This window comes from Symphalangus syndactylus, chromosome 20, assembly GCF_028878055.3.
Source record: "Symphalangus syndactylus isolate Jambi chromosome 20, NHGRI_mSymSyn1-v2.1_pri, whole genome shotgun sequence".
In the NCBI taxonomy this organism is placed as follows: domain Eukaryota; kingdom Metazoa; phylum Chordata; class Mammalia; order Primates; family Hylobatidae; genus Symphalangus; species Symphalangus syndactylus.
The window spans coordinates 68,108,328-68,126,079 of record NC_072442.2 but is presented as its reverse complement, the minus strand read 5'-3'; the positions used below and the strand labels follow the sequence as shown (position 1 = coordinate 68,126,079).

General features: G+C 56.4%; 1 protein-coding gene and 1 long non-coding RNA gene across 8 annotated transcripts in view; one reads left to right on the top strand and one right to left on the bottom strand.

The window, feature by feature from the left end:
- The window catches only part of ABR (ABR activator of RhoGEF and GTPase), a 223,552-nt gene that overhangs the window by 67,321 nt on the left and 138,479 nt on the right, over positions 1-17,752 (bottom strand). For 6 of the 7 annotated variants that reach the window (XM_063629639.1, XM_055256611.2, XM_063629641.1 and 3 more), the window contains 3 exons: positions 9,770-9,877; positions 5,377-5,437; positions 35-87 (listed from right to left, as the gene is read on the bottom strand). In XM_063629639.1, coding sequence (XP_063485709.1) covers positions 35-87; positions 5,377-5,437; positions 9,770-9,877 — 222 coding nt within the window. Of the gene's footprint in view, positions 1-34; positions 88-4,865; positions 5,047-5,376; positions 5,438-9,769; positions 9,878-17,752 lie in introns of those variants that run through there. The other variant, XM_055256619.2, reaches the window with a different exon arrangement.
- LOC134735310 (uncharacterized) lies at positions 13,201-17,250 on the top strand. Its single transcript, XR_010118391.1, has 2 exons — positions 13,201-13,987; positions 16,775-17,250. It is a non-coding gene; the product is annotated as an uncharacterized lncRNA (long non-coding RNA).

Below are 17,752 nucleotides of genomic sequence, written 5' to 3'. Positions count from 1 at the left end.
GCCCTCTCTGGCCACTCGGGGGCTTGACACTCACGTGTAGGACTAGGGTGCTCCGAGTGACCCGGTCAATGGGCTTGTAGAGCAGAGCTGTCGGGGGAGACAGGGAGAAGGAGGAACAGGATGACGGACAAGGGCACCCCAACACCCCAGAGACCAGCTTCGTCCCTCACCCGCATGCTTCCCACGTGAACACCCCCTCACGGGACATCAGAGGGAACCCACAGCAGCCCCCACCTCTGTTCTCACTCCCCAGGCCCACCAAGCAGCAGACACAGGTGAGCACAGCCCTGGCAGCCCCCACCTCTGTTCTCACTCCCCAGGCCCACCAAGCAGCAGACACAGGTGACGCACAGCCCTGGCAGCCCCTGCTCCCTCCACAGCCCTGCCTCCTCTCCCATCAGACATGGCTTCAACGAGAGCCACCCTGCCCCACTCCCCAGGCCTGTCCTGGCTTCACCTGGCTCAAGGCAGATGCTCTCCTGGACCCCCAGCCCTGAATCACGCAGCTCCACCCAGCCATGCCCTGCAGAGTCCAGCACACCTGCCACACGCGGGACCCCAGAATGTGGGAAGGAGACGTGCTGTGTTTCCAGGAAGGGCAGCTCCCCAGACCTTATCATTCTCAGGCTCCTGCAGCTGAAGGCTGGGCACAACCAGCTGGGATTGGCATGACTCACTGTGATCCACAGGACGGGCCTCATCTCTCAGAGGAAAGACCCCTCCCCACATCCTCAAACCCCAGATAGCAAAGCACAGGAAGGCTGGAGCAGGGAGGCTGGACGCAGGGAGGCTGGAGGCCAGGGAGGCTGGCCTGATCTCCACAGAAAGGCTCTGCTCCCCGAGGCCAGCCTGGCCAACACAGTGAAACCCCATCTCTATTAAAAATACAAAAATTAGCCAGGCGTGGTGGCACGTGGCTGTAGTCCCAGCTATCTGGGAGGCTGAGGCAGGGGAATCACTTGAATCCGGGAGGCGGAGGTTGTAGCGAGCCAAGATCATGCCACTGCACTCCAGCCTGGGCAACAAGAGCGAAACTCCGTCTCAAAAAAAAAAAGAAAAAAAGAAAAACAAAGGCTGTGCTCTCAAACACGTGGCAGCCTGAGGGGCAAAGGTTTCCTGAAGCAACTCAGATTAGGCCTCACATATGAGAGCCCCAAAGAGGCTGGGAGGACGCAGGCAAGGCCAGCCCAGGCCCCCAAGAGCCACACCCTCCACAACCCAGCCACCATGTGAGGATGGCTGGGATTCAGCAGGGACAGGTGGAGGTGGCAGCTGGTGGATCAACACTTCCCAACACCCTTCCTGTACGCAGCTGTGCCCACCCTCCCAACAGGAGACTCAGCTTCAGTCTTGCACCTGGATGCTCTGACCCTGGGGTCATGACCTTGGGCCTCCTGCCACAGGAGCAGTGAGAGAGGCAGGGTGGTCATCTGGGAAGAAGGATCCCAGACTGGGTGTCCCATAGGACCAGGTTGTGACAGATCCCAGCGTGAACACGCACGCCCTAGCCGGGTCCCAAACCCCATAGTTCTCCAAAGCCTGAGATATAAATACCCCATGCACGGCTAAGAAGACACTTCAGGGAGCGATCTGCCGGCTGTGAAGAAAACGCAGCCTCAGCAGGGCCACCAGCCTCACTCGCAGTCCAAGCTCAGCTGCCCGTCGGAATCACTGGGGGAGCGGTTAAAAGATACAGATGCCTGCCCCCAGCCCCGTCAACTCAACCCAAATCTCTGCAAGACCACAAGGGCCATCAGCATTTTTAAAAAGCTTCTTTACTGATTTGAATGTATAATAATGGTTGAAAACCACTGCTTTATGTTTTATTTATGTATTTATCTTAATTTTTTAAAAAATATAGAGACGAGGAGCCGGGCACGGTGGCTCACGCCTGTAATCTCAGCACTTTGGGAGGCCGAAGCGGGTGGATCATTTGAGGTCAGGAGTTCAAGAACAGCCTGTCCAACATGGTGAAACCCCATCTCTACTAAAAATACAAAAATTAGCCAGGTATGGTGGCGGGCACCTGTAATCCCAGCTACTTGGGAGGCTGAGACAGGGGAATCTCTTCAATCCAGGAGGCGGAGGTTGCGGTGAGCTGAGATTGTGCCATTGCACTCCAGCCTGGGCGACAGAGTGAGTCTTCGTTTAAATAAAAATAAAAATAAATAGAGAGACAAGGTCTCACTACGTTGCTGGTCTCGAACTCCTGGCCTCAAGCCAAACACAAGTTGGTCTCGAACTCCTGGCCTCAAGCAATCTTCCTGCCTCAGTCTGCCAAAAGTTGGGATTACAGGCATGAGCCACCATACCCGGCCAACCACCGGTTTACGTAAATACACTTCATATGACATATCTGTAGCCCTTTCTTATCTAGCAGTTTCCAGAGACCCTCCCCATGGGCCACGGAAGCTTGAAGGAAGGAGGCCAGCCTTGGGGTATCCTGGGCACTGAGGGTGCAGCCCAGGTCCTAGCTCAGGTGGGATCCATTTCTGAGGCTGTTTAAGGCGCCCACCTGTGGCTCAGCCCATCTTCAGGGGGAAAAATCACACTCGAGAACCCCAGAGACCCAAAAGAAAGCACAAGCTCAGGAGACACCTGCTGGGGTGGGCCCCGGAGTGGCAGCTCCACAGAAAGCTGACACTGCATTATCTGCTCCCCTCAGCCCTTTCTTGGGTCCCAGGAGGAAGAGGTTTCTGACTAAGCTCAGAGGTCTGAACACATGGCAGGTTGGGTTTCAGAGGGGTTATTAATATGTCTGTGGTCACCTCCAGAGTCCACCTGAGCAGGGCTGTGGAATGAGCCCTGGAAGGGCGGCCAGGAGGTCAGGTGCACAGGGTAGGCAGGGGTGGCACTGGGACCATGTCAGATACGGAGGGAACTGGGGGAACAAAAGCAGCCCTGAAGTTTGTGCTCCCCACGGCCCCTGCACGCCAGGGTCCCGAGAATTCAGGGTGAGGCGCTTGCTCTGGCCCTTCCCCCGTCCCCAGACTCCCGGCAGGCTGGCCTGCTTCCTGCCTGACCTCACCCACTCTCCCTCTCCACTGACTTGGGCAGCAAGCTGGTCTCTCTCTAGTTTGCTGGGTACTCGTTCTGTGCCCAAGGGTACTGAGTTAACTGCTTTGCTTGCATTATTTCCTGTGATTAAAAAGGGAAGCAATGATCACTAGCCCCATTTTACAGACAAGGCAACTGAGGCCAGAGACTTGAGGCTACAAGTGGTGGGAGCTGGGCAGATCCGCCCACGCTCCTCGCTTTGAGCTGCCCCTTCTTCAGGGGAAGGCAGCACCTGTAAAACCTCAATGAACCACAGGAGGGTTCGTGGAAAGAGTGACCAGGATGGGGTGAGCCCCTCCTCACGAGCTGGCCCTTTCGTTCCTCGTCCCCACTTTGAAGCTGACTTCAACAACAGTATCACGGAGACCGAAGCAACGTGAACTCCAGGTCCCGGGTCCGTTTCACTAAGTCGAAGCTTCCTTTTGGGGAAGGGAGAGGAAGCCAAGGCTACATTTCCTTTTCAGGGAGGCAGAGTCAAGACCTGATCAACTCCTAGACCAGACCAAAAAGACCATTTCTCCTCCGATCGCTGACCAGGCCAATTTCAAATGAGAACAAGGTTCCCGCAGCCGTCCTGCTGGGCCGCAGGAGAGAGGCTGCCTCAGAGCTTGCTTCCATTGAGAGGGTCCTGAGAAGGTCAAGGGACAGTGGCCCCACACAGCCCCTCCAGCACAGCCGCCTCTGGGAAGGAGCCCTGCCATCCTCTGGCAAGCTGCCACCCCCCTCACGTCAGCCTTCGACAAGGAGCTCCGGGTTACCAGGGAGATAGGAAAGCAAAGTGACTGAGAAGGGTGCAGAGCCGAAACACCTGGTGGGAAGGAAGAGGAAGGTCCTAAAATCAGCCGCCTGCTGCTCCCACAGACTCAGGCCCAGAGCAGCCGGCCTGGGAGCCACACGTGCCCACCCCACTCCCGGCTACAGTCAGGACACCCCTTGGCACATCTTGCCTCTTGGGGCAGGGTCCACGGGCTTCTAGACACCTCCCTGCCTGGGCCGGCTTCATCCTCCTATGATCAACAGTCTTGCTGATGACATGCACCTGTCCCGGGACTGCCCCCAGCCCCCAGCCAGCTGCGGGAGCTGCAAGGAGGATGGTCCGGGTCCCTTCCACGGAAAGGCGGTGTGTGTGACCTTCACAGAGTAGCTTGCCACACCCCTCTCCCGCTGGCACTGCTGACCTGCCTTCCACAGTTAAGGGCCTAGACCTCGGCTGGGGGTCTCTCACGGCTGGAAACAAGCCTCTCCTTCCTGCTCCCACAGCCCCGCCGCGTCCTCCGCCGGCTGCTGCATGTGCACGGAGCACACAATACCCTGCCGCCCAGCCTCCGCTCCTCTCTCCAGAAACAAAGAAACTCCCAACTTCTCCCTCCAGCTCGCGCTGGCGCCCTCTCGGCTGGCAACGTCGCCGTCCGGACCATGGCCACCCATCGCCACGCGGTGCCTGGCCCCCGCAGACCCTCACCCTGGCCTCAGGGCTACTACGTCTGCGGGCACAACTCGTGGCCGTCTCTCCCTAACAGCCCCTCCAGGAAGTTCTCTCACGCTAGCCCACCAATTCCCCACCGATCCTCGGGGGCACCTGGACCCCTCCAGCCTGATCCTTCCATTTGCAAACGGCCCTGCTCTGAGCAGCCCCAGGTTTCAACTCTAGGCTGGACGCCGCCAACGAAGGGGGAATTCAGGTCCAGCCGCTTGCCCACCCTCCTTCCCTGTGGCCCTCAAACCTCGCCGGCCACATCTAAGCCCACTCCAGCCGGCCCCCAGAGGTGGGAGGGTCCGCCACCTCCCACAGCGGGCACCTGGGTTACCATAGGTGCAGTTACAGCAGAAGCGAATAATGAGGAGAATCTCCATGGCAGCCTCTGTCTCCGCAGCGGGAGCGTGCAGCCATCGCTCCAAGCTCCCCAGCGCCCACCAGCAGCCCGGCCACTCAGCCACCTTGCTGATGCTGCCGCACAGACTCCAGCATGGAGCAGCCGCTTCCGAGTGCTCTTCCAGCAAGGGGGAGGGGAGGGAGGCGCGTGGCGAGGAGAGGAGGGAAGGGGAAGGGGAGGAGGGGCAGGGAGGGAGGGACCCAGCAGCCTGCTGGCATCCTAAAGAGGAGCACGTTTGTAGCTGGCTGGCTGCCTGGGCACGAGGCTGGAGTCCTCGCGTGCGCGCACACACGCGCGCACACATGCACGCTCACACGCGCACACGCTCACACACTCACACACTCACATGCACACACAAGGGGAAGGGCGCCGCGTTCACGCAGCCCGTTGCCCACACAGCCAGACAAAGGAAGGTGCCTGTAATCCAGCCCGCTCCCCGAGGTACCTTCCATGGTGACTGATGTGTGGCTGTCCTTGGAGTCCTTGGGACCTTTCACTTTGAGTTCCTGCCAAAGGGAGGAGAGGAGTCATAGCCTGTTCTGTCCCTCACCTCTCCCAGCCCCCACTGTGAGCCTGGCAGGAAGGGGAGTTCTGAAACTCAGGGTGCAAGTATGAGAACAGAGGCCGGGCGCGGCGGCTCACGCCTGTCATCCGAGCACTTTGAGAGGCCGTGGAGGGCGGATCACCTGAGGTCAGAAGTTCGAGACCAGCCTGGTCAACACGGTGAAACCCTGTCTCTACTAAAAATACAAAAGTTAGCCAGGTATGGTGGCACGAGCCTGTAATCCCAACTACTCGGGAGGCTGAGGCAGGAGAATTGCTTGAACCTGAGAGGCGGAGGTTGCAGTGAGCCGAGATTGCGCCACTGCACTCCAGCCTGGGTGACAGGGCGAGACTCTGTCTCAAAAAAAAAAAAAGAGAGACAAAGGAGCCCCATGGCCATGGGCTGCCTCTGCCACCCCAATCCCCTGCACCACACCTGTGAACTCCTGGAGCCTCGTGGAGTCCAGTGGCTGGGGCGTGGGCAAGAAGGAAGGGACTCCAGGTCCCAGAGATGAGAGAGGCTGGCAGGGAGCCCTGTGATTACAGGAACCCCAACTCAAGAACCCTACACGTCGGCCAAGGGCAGACAGGGTTTGAGTTGAGCAGCGCCAGGTCCTCCAGCCGATCATCTCGATCTCTAGAGCATGAGCAACTCGTGAGGTATGAAGGAGGGGTCCCACACGCCAGCAGGGAAGTGGTGGGCCTTCGGCAGAGATGCTGAGCTCCCCAGAACAGTGAGCTGCATCGTACCCCCATCAGAGAGCACGTGCTCAGCCCCCAGCACCCCCGACACTCCCCACCCACCACTGTCCATGCTGGGCGTCCGAGAGGAAGCTTCGAGGGATGAACAGCCAAAGCCCCTCCTGGACCCCAAGCCAGGCGACAGGTAGTGAGCACTGGAAACAGACCCCAGGGGTGACTCATCTGCTCCAAGCCTCTTTACCCTCCTTTAGAGAGGTTCCAGCCCCAGCTTTTGCTAACAGGACAGTGCAGCCTGCAACTAGAGCTGTAATGCCATCCCCACTTGGCAGACCCAGCACACGGAGCCTCAAAGAGGGGTGTGGGAGGGAAGGCAGGAGGCAAGGTGAGGCCAAGGTCAGGTGCTCAGGTGATGTCACCTGCTTGGTCTGCAGGGGAGGAAGTGCCCAGACAGCAGGAACTTCCTACTTCTGTCTCAAGCTGTTTCTAGACAGAGAAAACTCCTGAAGATGGAGCTTGGGTGTGTGTATATTTTGGCGGGGGGGGGTTACTCAGCGTCCCCAGGCTGTGTCTCTGGCTGGTGCCTGGATCCCCAGTGTGTGTATATTTTGGGGGGTGAGGGGTGGGGGTTACTCAGCGTCCCCAGCCTGTGTCTCTGGCTGGTGCCTGGATCCCCAGTGTGTGTATATTTTGGGGGGTGGGGGGTGGGGGTTACTCAGCGTCCCCAGGCTGTGTCTCTGGCTGGTGCCTGGATTCCCAGATTTCGGGAATGTTTCCTCACGCCCCCTCCAGTGAAGTCTAGGGTATGAAATCACTCCTGCTGCAGAGAGGAGCCTAATTGCAGTAATTAAGTGGCAGCGCCAGCAGGAAGCAAGCGCGTCATCGAGTGAGTCAGGATGAGAAGCCACCTGGCAAAAAGCCAGGGGCCTGGCTCTGCCCTACAGGGTGGGCAGGCTTTGAGGGGCTTACGGTTGGGTGTGGTTTCTGCCTATGCACAGAGAACAGGCAATCAGCCCAGGCCAAGAGAAGACCCCACACTCTCTGCACCATGTCTGACTGCGGGCTCTTGGGCAGCCTCGGCAGGGCTGCTCTGAACACAGACCAGGGGAGTCCAGGTAGTTCCCGGGTTTGGCTGGAAACCGCGGGGGGAAGCACCATTTCTCCAGCCCCTTTTATTCATATTTTTAATAGAGATGGGGTTTCACCATGTTGCCCAAGCGGGTCTTGAACTCCTGGGCTCAAGCCAATCTCCCGCCTCGGCCTCCCAAAGTGCTGGGATTACAGGTGTGAGCCACTGCACCTGGCCTCTCCAGCCACTTGGCTTCATGGAGAGGGACTTCCCCACCCCGCACTTTATCCTCCCAGGCAGAGGGTGACTCATCTGCTCCATGGGTCTGGGAGAAGAAACTATGGTCAGCCGTCCTCTCTCTGCACACTGGCTGAGAGGGATGGGCTCTGTCCTCATTGTGGGGAGGGCCCTGTGGTTTCCTATTCCTGCAAGGGACTCAATAGATACTTTTTTTCAGACAGGGTCTCGCTCTGTCACCAGACCGGAGTGCAGTGGCGTGATCACAGCTCACTGCAACCTCTACCTCCTGGGTTCAAGAGATTCTCCTGTCTCAGCCTCCCAAATAGCTGGGATTATAAGTGTGCACCACCACGCCAGGCTAATTTTTATATTTTTAGTAGAGACGGGGTTTTGCCACGTTGGCCAGGTTGGTCTCGAACTCCTGACCTCAGGTGATCCTCCTGCCTCAGCCTCCCAAACTGCTGGGATGACAGGTGTGAGCCGCCACGCCCAGCCTCAATAGGTACGTTTCATTCCAGAGGTGAAGTGTCAGCAAGCCCACTGTGGCTACAGATCCAAATCCACATTTTCCAAGCTGCATTTTTTTAACAATAATGAAGCTGACATGTTCATCTCCATCTGTCAGCTTCTCTGCTGCCTCTCAGTGGATTCTAAACGTGGGCATCGCCCGTCACCCCTGAAGTTTCAGGAAAACTATCCTGCGTTTCCCCAACTCTTCTAGCGTTAGAGCTGAGATGGGGACACAAAGGGCCAACAGGGGCCTTTACGGCAGGACTCCCAAAACTGCAGAAGCTTCTCCCCTTTTCTAGGATGGAGGTTCTCTTGCCCCGAGCTGGCGGCTGTTCCTGCAAGGCCAGTGCTTCAGGGGTGTCACTGAGGTCTTTTTGGACAAAGGGATGAACTGGGCTCTGTCCTGGAGGATCCTAAGCAACTGTCCCGCCATGCCACCTCTTCGGTAGAAATGTTGATGGCAGACGGGACTGCACCTCTGCCCTGCGGAGGAGTGCGGGAGGAAGGCTGGACCGCAGGGGCAGAGCACACGTGTTCCCGGCCAGGACGGCTGGGCCTCAGGAGCAGAAGCACGCGTGTTCCCGGCCAGGAAGGCTGGGCCTCAGGGGCAGAGCACGCGTGTTCCTGGCCAGGAAGGCTGGGCCGCAGGAGCAGAAGCACGCGTGTTCCCGGCCAGGAAGGCTGGGCCGCAGGAGCAGAAGCACGCGTGTTCCCGGCCAGGCAGGCTGGGCCTCAGGGGCAGAGCACGCGTGTTCCCGGCCAGGAAGGCTGGGCCGCAGGAGCAGAAGCACGCGTGTTCCCCGCCAGGAAGGCTGGGCCGCAGGAACAGAAGCACGCGTGTTCCCGGCCAGGAAGGCTGGGCCTCAGGAGCAGAAGCACGCGTGTACTGGGCCAGGGATTCCAAGGCTCCTTCTCCATGTAAGTGGCTCTTGCCCTCTCTGTGTTTACGGGATTGTAGTCTTAGAGTTGGCAAGAACCTTAAAAGACGACCTACAGTCCAAATTTCCTCAAGACTTCCCTGTCATAAATATCACCCAGAAGCTTGTTCAAATATAGACTCTTGGGCCCCACTCAAAGCCTTCTGAATCAGAAGCTCCAGGGAAGGTGCCTGGAAATCTGTGTTGTAAACACTGCACCAGTGATTCTTATCAAGCAGGGTTAGGAGTAGCTGGCCAGGCCAGGCTCAGTGGCTCACGCCTGTAATGTCAGCACTTTGGGAGGCTGAGATGTGCAGATCACCTGAGTTCGAGACCAGCCTGGCCAACAAGGCAAAACCTCATCTCTACTAAAAATACAAACCTTAGCTGGGTGTGGTGGCGGGCGCCTGAAACCCCAGCTACTTGGGAGGCTGAGGCTGGAGAATCACTCCAGCCTGGGTGACAGAGCAACACTGTCTCAAACAAACAAAAAAAAGGATTATCCGGCCAAGTCTAAACCCCTCATTCTACAGGACAGGACATAAAAGCCAAGAGTGGGGACGTGACTTGCTCAAGGTCACCACAGTGTGGGGTGGGAGAACACTGCCTTGAATTTTTTTTTTTTTTGCCTCCCCTGTTCCTCTCTCTAATCTGAAAGAGAATAATAAAAAAATACAATAAAATAGATCGTTTTCTATTAAGAGGGAAAATGTCAGGTACAAGAAAGCAAGTATCAGGCTAAGTGTTACCCATGAGAGTAACCACTGCACCGATGGCAAGCGAGGGAGGGGAGACCCGAGGGCTCTGGGCAGCCCCAAAGCTCCGTGTCCGTCAGGGTGGCTGTGCGGGGAGCTGCCTACCTCTGAGATCTTCTGGAACTGGTTGTTGGACTGGCTGCACTTCTCAGCTGTCTCCAGAGCGACTTTATAGTTATCCACAAATGCTTTGTACACACCGAGCTGGCTGGCCTGCAGGGAGGAGTCGGAACGGAGGGAGAGGAGGGTGGGAGGGGAGAGGATTAATGAATGGATGAAAGCTTCACCGTGCACTGAAAACCTCTCACTCAGCTCATTGGGAACTTGGGGAAACGCAGGGATGAACATAGCACAGTGTCCCTTGGAACTGGACAGTTTCCATGGAAACCAGCTCAGCCAATAAGATTAACGAGGGGGTCTGGGGTTGGGGAGACCAGGCTAGGGCCTTTGCTGGCCTGCTAGAAATTCAACTCCTCACAGCATCCAGCTTTCCTCAGCACCATGAAGGTCTCCCAGGGTTTGAAATCCCTTAATGTCTCATACTTCCTTCACATCCTGGAATTAGCTGGAGCAGGGGGAGAGGGGGGTGTGTGTGCTGGGGGCAGCTGGCACGTGTGGCCTGCTCAGGCCTCCCTCCCCACGTGCAGCGTGGGGCACAACATTTAAAGGTGCCATCTTGGCCGGGCACGGCGGCTCACGCCTGTAACCCCAGCACTTTGTGAGGCCTGAGGTCAGGAGTTCCAGACCAGCCTGGCCAACATGGTGAAACCCCGTCTCTAGTAAAAATACAAAAATTAGCTGGGCGTGGTGGCGCGTGCCTGTAATTCCAGCTACTCAGGAGGATGAGGCAGGAGAATCGCTTGAATCCAAGAGGCAGAGGCTGCAGTGAGCCAAGATCACGTCACTGCACTCCAGCCTGGGTGACAGAGTAAGACTCTGTCTCAAAAAGAAAACAGAATAACAAATGAAGACGCTGTCTTTCCATTTCCCTTGGCCTCGAGGCCCTGTCCTCACCTCTTCCACCTCCTCTACCTCCAAGGAGCCAAAGCCCCAGCCTCACTGCACATTTGCCTGCCACTCACACATAGGCACAACCTGAGTCACAACCACATACAGCCTCGCCTCCTCTGAGAGGCAGGGCAGATCCCATCGCCCCTTTCTGCAAAAGGGGAAACCGAGGCTCCGTAAGTCAATTCCCCAAATATTTATGGAAAGGCTTCGCTGTGCTGTGTATAAACACTTCCTCTTAAGGGACCAAAGGGTAGAAATTCAAATTAAAGCCATCACGAGATATTTTATACTCATCAGAAGGGTCAAAATTTAAAAGTCTAATTGATAGCAAGGGCTGGCAAGCATATGGGGAAATTTAAACTCCCTGTTTTTTTTTTGTTTCTGTTCTGAGATGGAGTTTCGCTCTTGTTGCCCAGGCTGGACTGCAGTGGTGCGATCTCGGCTCACCGCAACCTGCGCCTCCTGGATTCAAGTGATTCTCCTGCCTCAGCCTCCCGGATAGCTGGGATTACAGGCGCCCGCCACCACGCCTGGCTAATTTTGTATTTTTAGTAGAGACGGGGTTTCTCCATATTGGTCAGGCTGGTCTCAAACTCCTAACCTCAGGTGATCCACCTGCCTCGGCCTCCCAAAGTGCTGGGATTATAGGCGTGAGCCACCACGCCCGGCCAATTTAAACGCTTACAGATTACTCGGGGGAGTGTAAATTGGTACAATTATTTGGAGAGCAATTTGTTAATAACTAATAAAGCTGAGAATAAAAGAGAATGTGAATTACCTCGTTAATTTTTAAATACTGATTACATGTTGAAATAATATTTGGATCTGCGGGAATAAAAGATATTCTCAAAATTACTTTCACCTGCCTGTTTTTACTTTTAAAAATGTGGGTATTAGGGGCCAGGCGCGGTGGCTCACACCTGTAATCCCAGCATTTTGGGAGGCTGAGGTGGGCAGATCACCTAAGGTTGGGAGTTCGAGACCAACCTGGCCAAAATGGCAAAACCCCGTCTCTACTAAAGATACAAAATTAGCCGGGCGCAGTGGCACGCGTCTGTAGTCCCAGCTACTCAGGAGGACAAGGCAGGAGAATCGCTTGAACCCAGGAGGTGGAGGTTGCAGTGAGCTGAGATTGCATCACTGCACTCCAGCCTGGGCGACAAGAGCAAGACTCTGTCTCAAAAAAACAACAACAAAAAAAAAAGGTGGGTATTAGAAAATGTGAAATGATGTATGTGGCTCATAAGCTATTTCCATTAGACAGCAGTGCTCTGGAGCAAATGGCCTATGTGTGTGCCCCAGGGGACCCAAGGGTGTTCACCACCTCACTTTTCCTCCTCATAGTGGAGGGACTGGAAACAAATGCTCACAAACGGGGGAAGCTGCGCACACAGCCATGAACACCGATGCACCCGATTTACACATAGCATTGCTGACAAGCTCCAAAACGAACATGGGTTGGACTGTAAAATATGATATACATGTATACTTATATACTTTTTTTTTTTGAGATGGAGTCTCGCTCTGTCACCAGGCCGGACTGCAGTGGCGCAATCTCGGCTCACCGCAAACTCCGCCCCCCGGGTTCAAGCGATTCTCCTGCCTCAGCCTCCTGACTAACTGGGACTACAGGCACGCACCACCACGCTCGGCTAGTTTTTGTATTTTTAGTAGAGACGGGGTTTCCTCATATTGGTCAGGCTGGTCTTGAACTCCTGACCTCAGGTGATCCGCCCGCCTTGGCCTCCCAAAGTGTTGGGATTACAGGCATGAGCCACCACGCCTGGCTTAGACACATTTTTAAAGTACATGCAGCTGGGAGCTGTGGTACACACACCTATAGCCCTGGCTACTTGGGAGACTGAGGTTGGAGGATCACTTGAGCCCAGGAGTTCAAGTCCAGCCTGGACAACATAGCAAGACCTTGTCTTTTTTTTTTTTTTTTAAAGTACAGGCCAACCCCAAATAGATACAGATATGTAGTAAACACACAAACTGCAGTCTAGAAGGCTATCCACCAAATTCATGCCAGTAGCTGCTTCAAGAGGGAGGAGGAAGGAAGGGGAGATGCCACCTTCATGTGTGACGCTGTATTTTCTTCATTAGAAGGTTTTGCTGTTATTCTCTGGAGTTTCTGGTTTAAATGTTTTTCAGTACAGTAGCAAGGGGGATACAGCTGCTGCCTGGCTTCCTCAGAGGCCTCTGCTTCCCACCAAGGTGCTGGGGGAAGTGGGCTGCTGTGGATCCCCACCCCAGACCACTCTGCTTTCTGCAGGATCCTCATGCTCCCCAAGGACCCAGAGAGGCTGGGGTGGGGGTAGGGATGGAGGTAGGGGTGAGGGCAGGCTGGCCGCAGCATCGGCTGAGCCTGGAGCCTCCCGGGACAGAGGCAGAGCCCTTTGAGGAAGCTTGGTGGGGCAGGGGAGCGGGGGGCATCTGGAAAAGTCAGAGAGGGGAGAGCGAGTGGGGACGCTTGGGGTGACACCAAGGCCAGAGGCATTCAGGTCTCAGCTGCAGAAGGGCTGGATTTTTAAAAGGGGGCCGGGGCCTGAGCTTTAAAAGGGGTGGGGCTGACTTTAAAAGGGGGCGGGGCCAGAAGGGAGAGAGTTCATTTCTTTTCCAGGGAGTACTGAGGCCCAGCCCATCAGTGCCCACGCTACACAAGATGTGCTAGACAGTCGCTTCCTAAGCCAACATCAAATCACTGATATTCTTTCAGGAAAAGGCTCCTCTTGCCCCCTTTCCCACGAGAAGGAGAAAGCCTGGAGGCCCGGGTTGGCACACCACCCTCCCAGGAGCCAGGGCAGGAGCCAGCTGTGCGGAGGCCTGTGTCCAGGGTCACGGTCATCTCAGGGACTGCCGCTGCCACAGTCACCAGGCTGTAGGGCTCGAGGCCTGGCTTGGCAGGTTCCTTAACTGGGAAGTGCAGGTTGCTTGGAAACAGCAGCCTGGCACTGGAGTGATCTCATAAAACAAACAGCAGAGATGCTAATTCCCTTCTCTCAGTAATGAATAATCAAATACCCAGAGACTTCGGCCGAAAATAAACCACCTCCGGATGCCAGGCCTGACCCAGCTCCACCCGGGCCCTCCCAGGCCTGCAGCCCCGGGGGCCTCAGGCATCAGTTCCTGATGCTGGGGAGGGAAGGTGGTGGGCAGCAGATTCACGGCCAGGCCTGTGGAGCTGAGACCAGAACAGGGGACAGCCAGGTCCAAGTGACAAAGATAAACTGTGACAGCGTTTCCAGCAAGACTTGCTCTCTTCTACCCTCCTGAGGGATGAGAAGATGCCCCCCAGGCCACTCAGCTCAGGTGAGCAGGCAGTGAGGACAGGTGTTCACCATCCCTGAACTGGAGGAAGCAGGTGGGTCCTACTAGAACCAGAGTACGGCATTCCCTTGAAAGGATACCTTCCGGGGTGCCTCTTCCCAATTTAATAATAATGATGGCACTGATGATAATGACCAGTTATTGAGTACTTATTAATTTACAATGTTCCGGGCCCTGTTCCAAGCACTTTTCCGTTTACTTTATTTTATTCTATTTCTTTTTTTTGAGACAGAGTCTTGCTCTTGTCGCCCAGGCTGGAGTGGAGTGGCATGATCTCGGCTCACTGCAACCTCTGCCTCCCGAGTTCAACTGATTCTCCCACCTCAGCCTCCTGAGTAGCAGCAAGGATCACAGGTGCGCATTATCACGCCCGGCTAATTTTTGTATTTTTAGTAGAAACGGGGTTTCACCATGTTGGCGGCCAGGCTGGTCTTGAACTCCTGACCTCAGGTGATCCACCCACCTTGGCCTCCCAAAGTGTTGGGATTACAGGCATGAGCTACAGCGCCCGGCCTATTCTTTTTTTTTTTTTTGAGATGGAGTCTCAATCTGTCATCTAGGCTGGAGTGCAATGGCGCAGTTTTGGCTCACTGCAACCTCTGCCTCCCAGGTTGAAGCGATTCTCCCACCTCAGCCTCCTGAGTAGCTGGGACTACAGGTGCATGCCACCATACCCAGCTAATTTTTTTGTATTTTTAGTAGAGATGGGGTTTCACCATGTAGGCCAGGCTGGTCTCGAACTCCTGACCTCATGATCCACCTACCTCAGCCTCCCAAAGTGCTGGGATTACAGGCGTGAGCCACTGCGCCCAGCCAGGCCTATTCTATTTCTTTGTAGAGATAGGGTCTTGCTATGTTGCCCAGGCTGGTCTTGAATTCAAAGCCTCAAGTGATCTTCCAGCCTCAGCCTCCCAAAGTGCTGGGATTACAGCCACCGCACTCAGCCCCACGCACTTTTCAGATATTAACTCCTCAAAATCACCCAATGAGGTAAATACTGTTACTATCCTCATTTTCACAGATGAGGAAGCTGATTCAGAGCGCTTGGGTGAGTTGCCCAGTTGTAGGTTTAATCTGGCAGAGCCGGGATTCAAGCCCACTTTGTGACATGGCTCTAGAAGCTGTGCTTGAGAAACAGGGCTCTCAGGACAGAAATCTCAGGCCCTGCGATGTCTCCCCCGATGCCCTTCCGAGTTCTCCCCAGGCCCAACGGTCAAGATCACGGTGCATCCACTCATTCATGCAGTGACCACTGGGCTGGTTCTGGGAGTCTAAGAAGAAGAAAATGCAGGCCGGGCACGGTGGCTCACGCCTGTCATCCCAGCACTTCGGGAGGCCGAGGCGGGCGGATCACCTGAGGTCAGGAGTTTGAGACCAGCCTGGCCAACATGGCGAAACCCCGTCTCTACTAAAAATACAAAAATTAGCCAGGCGTGGTGGCGGGTGTCTGTAATCCCAGCTACTCGGGAGGCTGAGGCAGGAGAATCACTTGAACCCGGGAGGAGGAGGGTACAGTGAGCTGAGATCACGCCACTGCACTCCAGCCTGGGCGACAGGAGTAAGAATCCCTCTCAACAAATAAAGAAAATGCAGTCCGTCCTCCTGGAGCTTGTGGTTTGGGGGAGTCAGGCAGTTACTAGTGCTCACTACGGGGACTGGCACGAGGCCTGCATTGGGCGACTTGGAAAGCCTTCTCGGAGGAGGTCCCTTCTAAGCTGGGAACTGAGCAGGCGAAGCCAGAGGAGAGGGAGAAGGACGTTTCAGGCACATGGGCCTCCAGTACGAAGAGTTAAGAAAGTGCCTGCCCTGGGAACTGAGAACAGAAAGTCCAGTGTCAGGAGCACAGAGGTGCGGGCAGGAAGCTGCCAAGGCCAGGGCTGGACACGGGTCAGCGTGCAAAGGGTCTCTCAAGCCATTCCTCAGAGCCTGACCTTCATCCGAGGGCCGTGGGGAGCCGCTGAAGGGGCCGTCGAGGTTTCAGTGACTCTCTCCCCTCTAAGGAGAGGTGGGGGTGGGAGGGGAGTAGGCCTGGAGGCAGGAGCCACACAGGAGGGTACGCAGCTGTCCAGGTGAGGGCCACGGGTGGCCAAGAAGAGGAAAAGGCGGCTGTGAGCAATGGCCAAGAAGTGGACTCCACAGGACAGGTGGGAGGAGAGGGTGCAGCCAGAACGAGTCTGAAGCACTCGGTAAGGTAAAGACAGGAAGCGGAGCAGATAACGCCAGAGGCAAGGAGCTCCGCTCTGAACACACTCAGCTAGAGGCTCTAGGAGTGTCCAAGCAGGAGAGGGAGAGTCTTCTCCAGTATGAGGAAGGCAGAGCCCTGTCCATTCAGCCAGAACAGGGCAGAGGAGGGGAGGAGGCCTCCAGCCTCTCACACCCAGAGAACAGGGCAGGGAAAGAAGAGAAGGTCCTCTGGCCACTCACACCCAGAGAAGAACCGTGGCCTGGACTCCCAGTCTCCCTCTTGCCTGCTGGGCTGTCAGACGTTACGTGGGAGAGCTGGGGAGGGGGCTCCATGGGTCTGACCTGGGGGTCCTCCAGGGGACACAGCCAGAGATGGGGCAGAGCTGGGGGAGAGGGTGTCACAGAAGCACAGGGAACCAGAAGACTTCTGTGAGCGTTTCCCAACACGAAGTCTGCATGTTAACCCACCCGCTCCTGCCGCTCCCGACCCTGAAGTGGTGAGCAGGGCTGGGCTTTAGTGCTTCCTGCTCTTGGGACCTCAGGAGAGGATCATTGGCCGATGTGTCCAACTGCTTCCTTTTACAGAGGCAGCACTGAGATGCGGTGAGTTCCCGAGGTCTCAGGGGAGCAGTCCTCATGCCCCCAACTCGGCTCTGTTCACTGAGGGACAGGAGACTGGAAGCCCAGCAAGGAGCCTTCATTCCAGGGCTGGTTCCACAGAGCACCCTCCAGGACAGAGACGGAGCACCCTCAGCTCCGTCAGGGACAGAGAGGGGGCACCCTCTGGGACGGAGACGGTGCTCCCACAGAAGCGCCCATCCACACCACCCCTAGAAGGACCTATCCACACAGCCCGTCTCCACCACCCCCAGAAGCGCCCATCCACACAGCCCGTCTCCACCACCCCCAGAAGCGCCCATCCACACAGCCCGTCTCCACCACCCCCAGAAGCGCCCATCCACACAGCCCGTCTCCACCACCCCTAGAAGTGCCCATCCACACAGCCCGTCTCCACCACCCCTAGAAGCGCCCATCCACACAGCCCGTCTCCACCACCCCTAGAAGCGCCCATCCACACAGCCCGTCTCCACCACCCCTAGAAGTGCCCATCCACACAGCCCGTCTCCACCACCCCTAGAAGCGCCCATCCACACAGCCCGTCTCCACCACCCCTAGAAGCGCCCATCCACACAGCCCATCTCCACCACCCCTAGAAGTGCCCATCCACAGAGCCCGTCTCCACCACCCCTAGAAAGACCTATCCACACAGCCCGTCTCCACCACCCCTAGAAGCGCCCATCCACACAGCCCGTCTCCACCACCCCTAGAAGTGCCCATCCACACAGCCCGTCTCCACCACCCCTAGAAAGACCTATCCACACAGCCTGTCTCCACCACCCCTAGAAAGACCTATCCACACAGCCCGTCTCCACCATCCCTAGAAGCTCCCAGGGCTGCACCAGGGGAGGCCTAGAGTCAAGGCACCGGCCCCAGGTGCCCCATAACACACAGGCCCAGGCTTTCCTCCAGGACTCGGAGAGGACTCAGGCCTTCAAGGAGTCT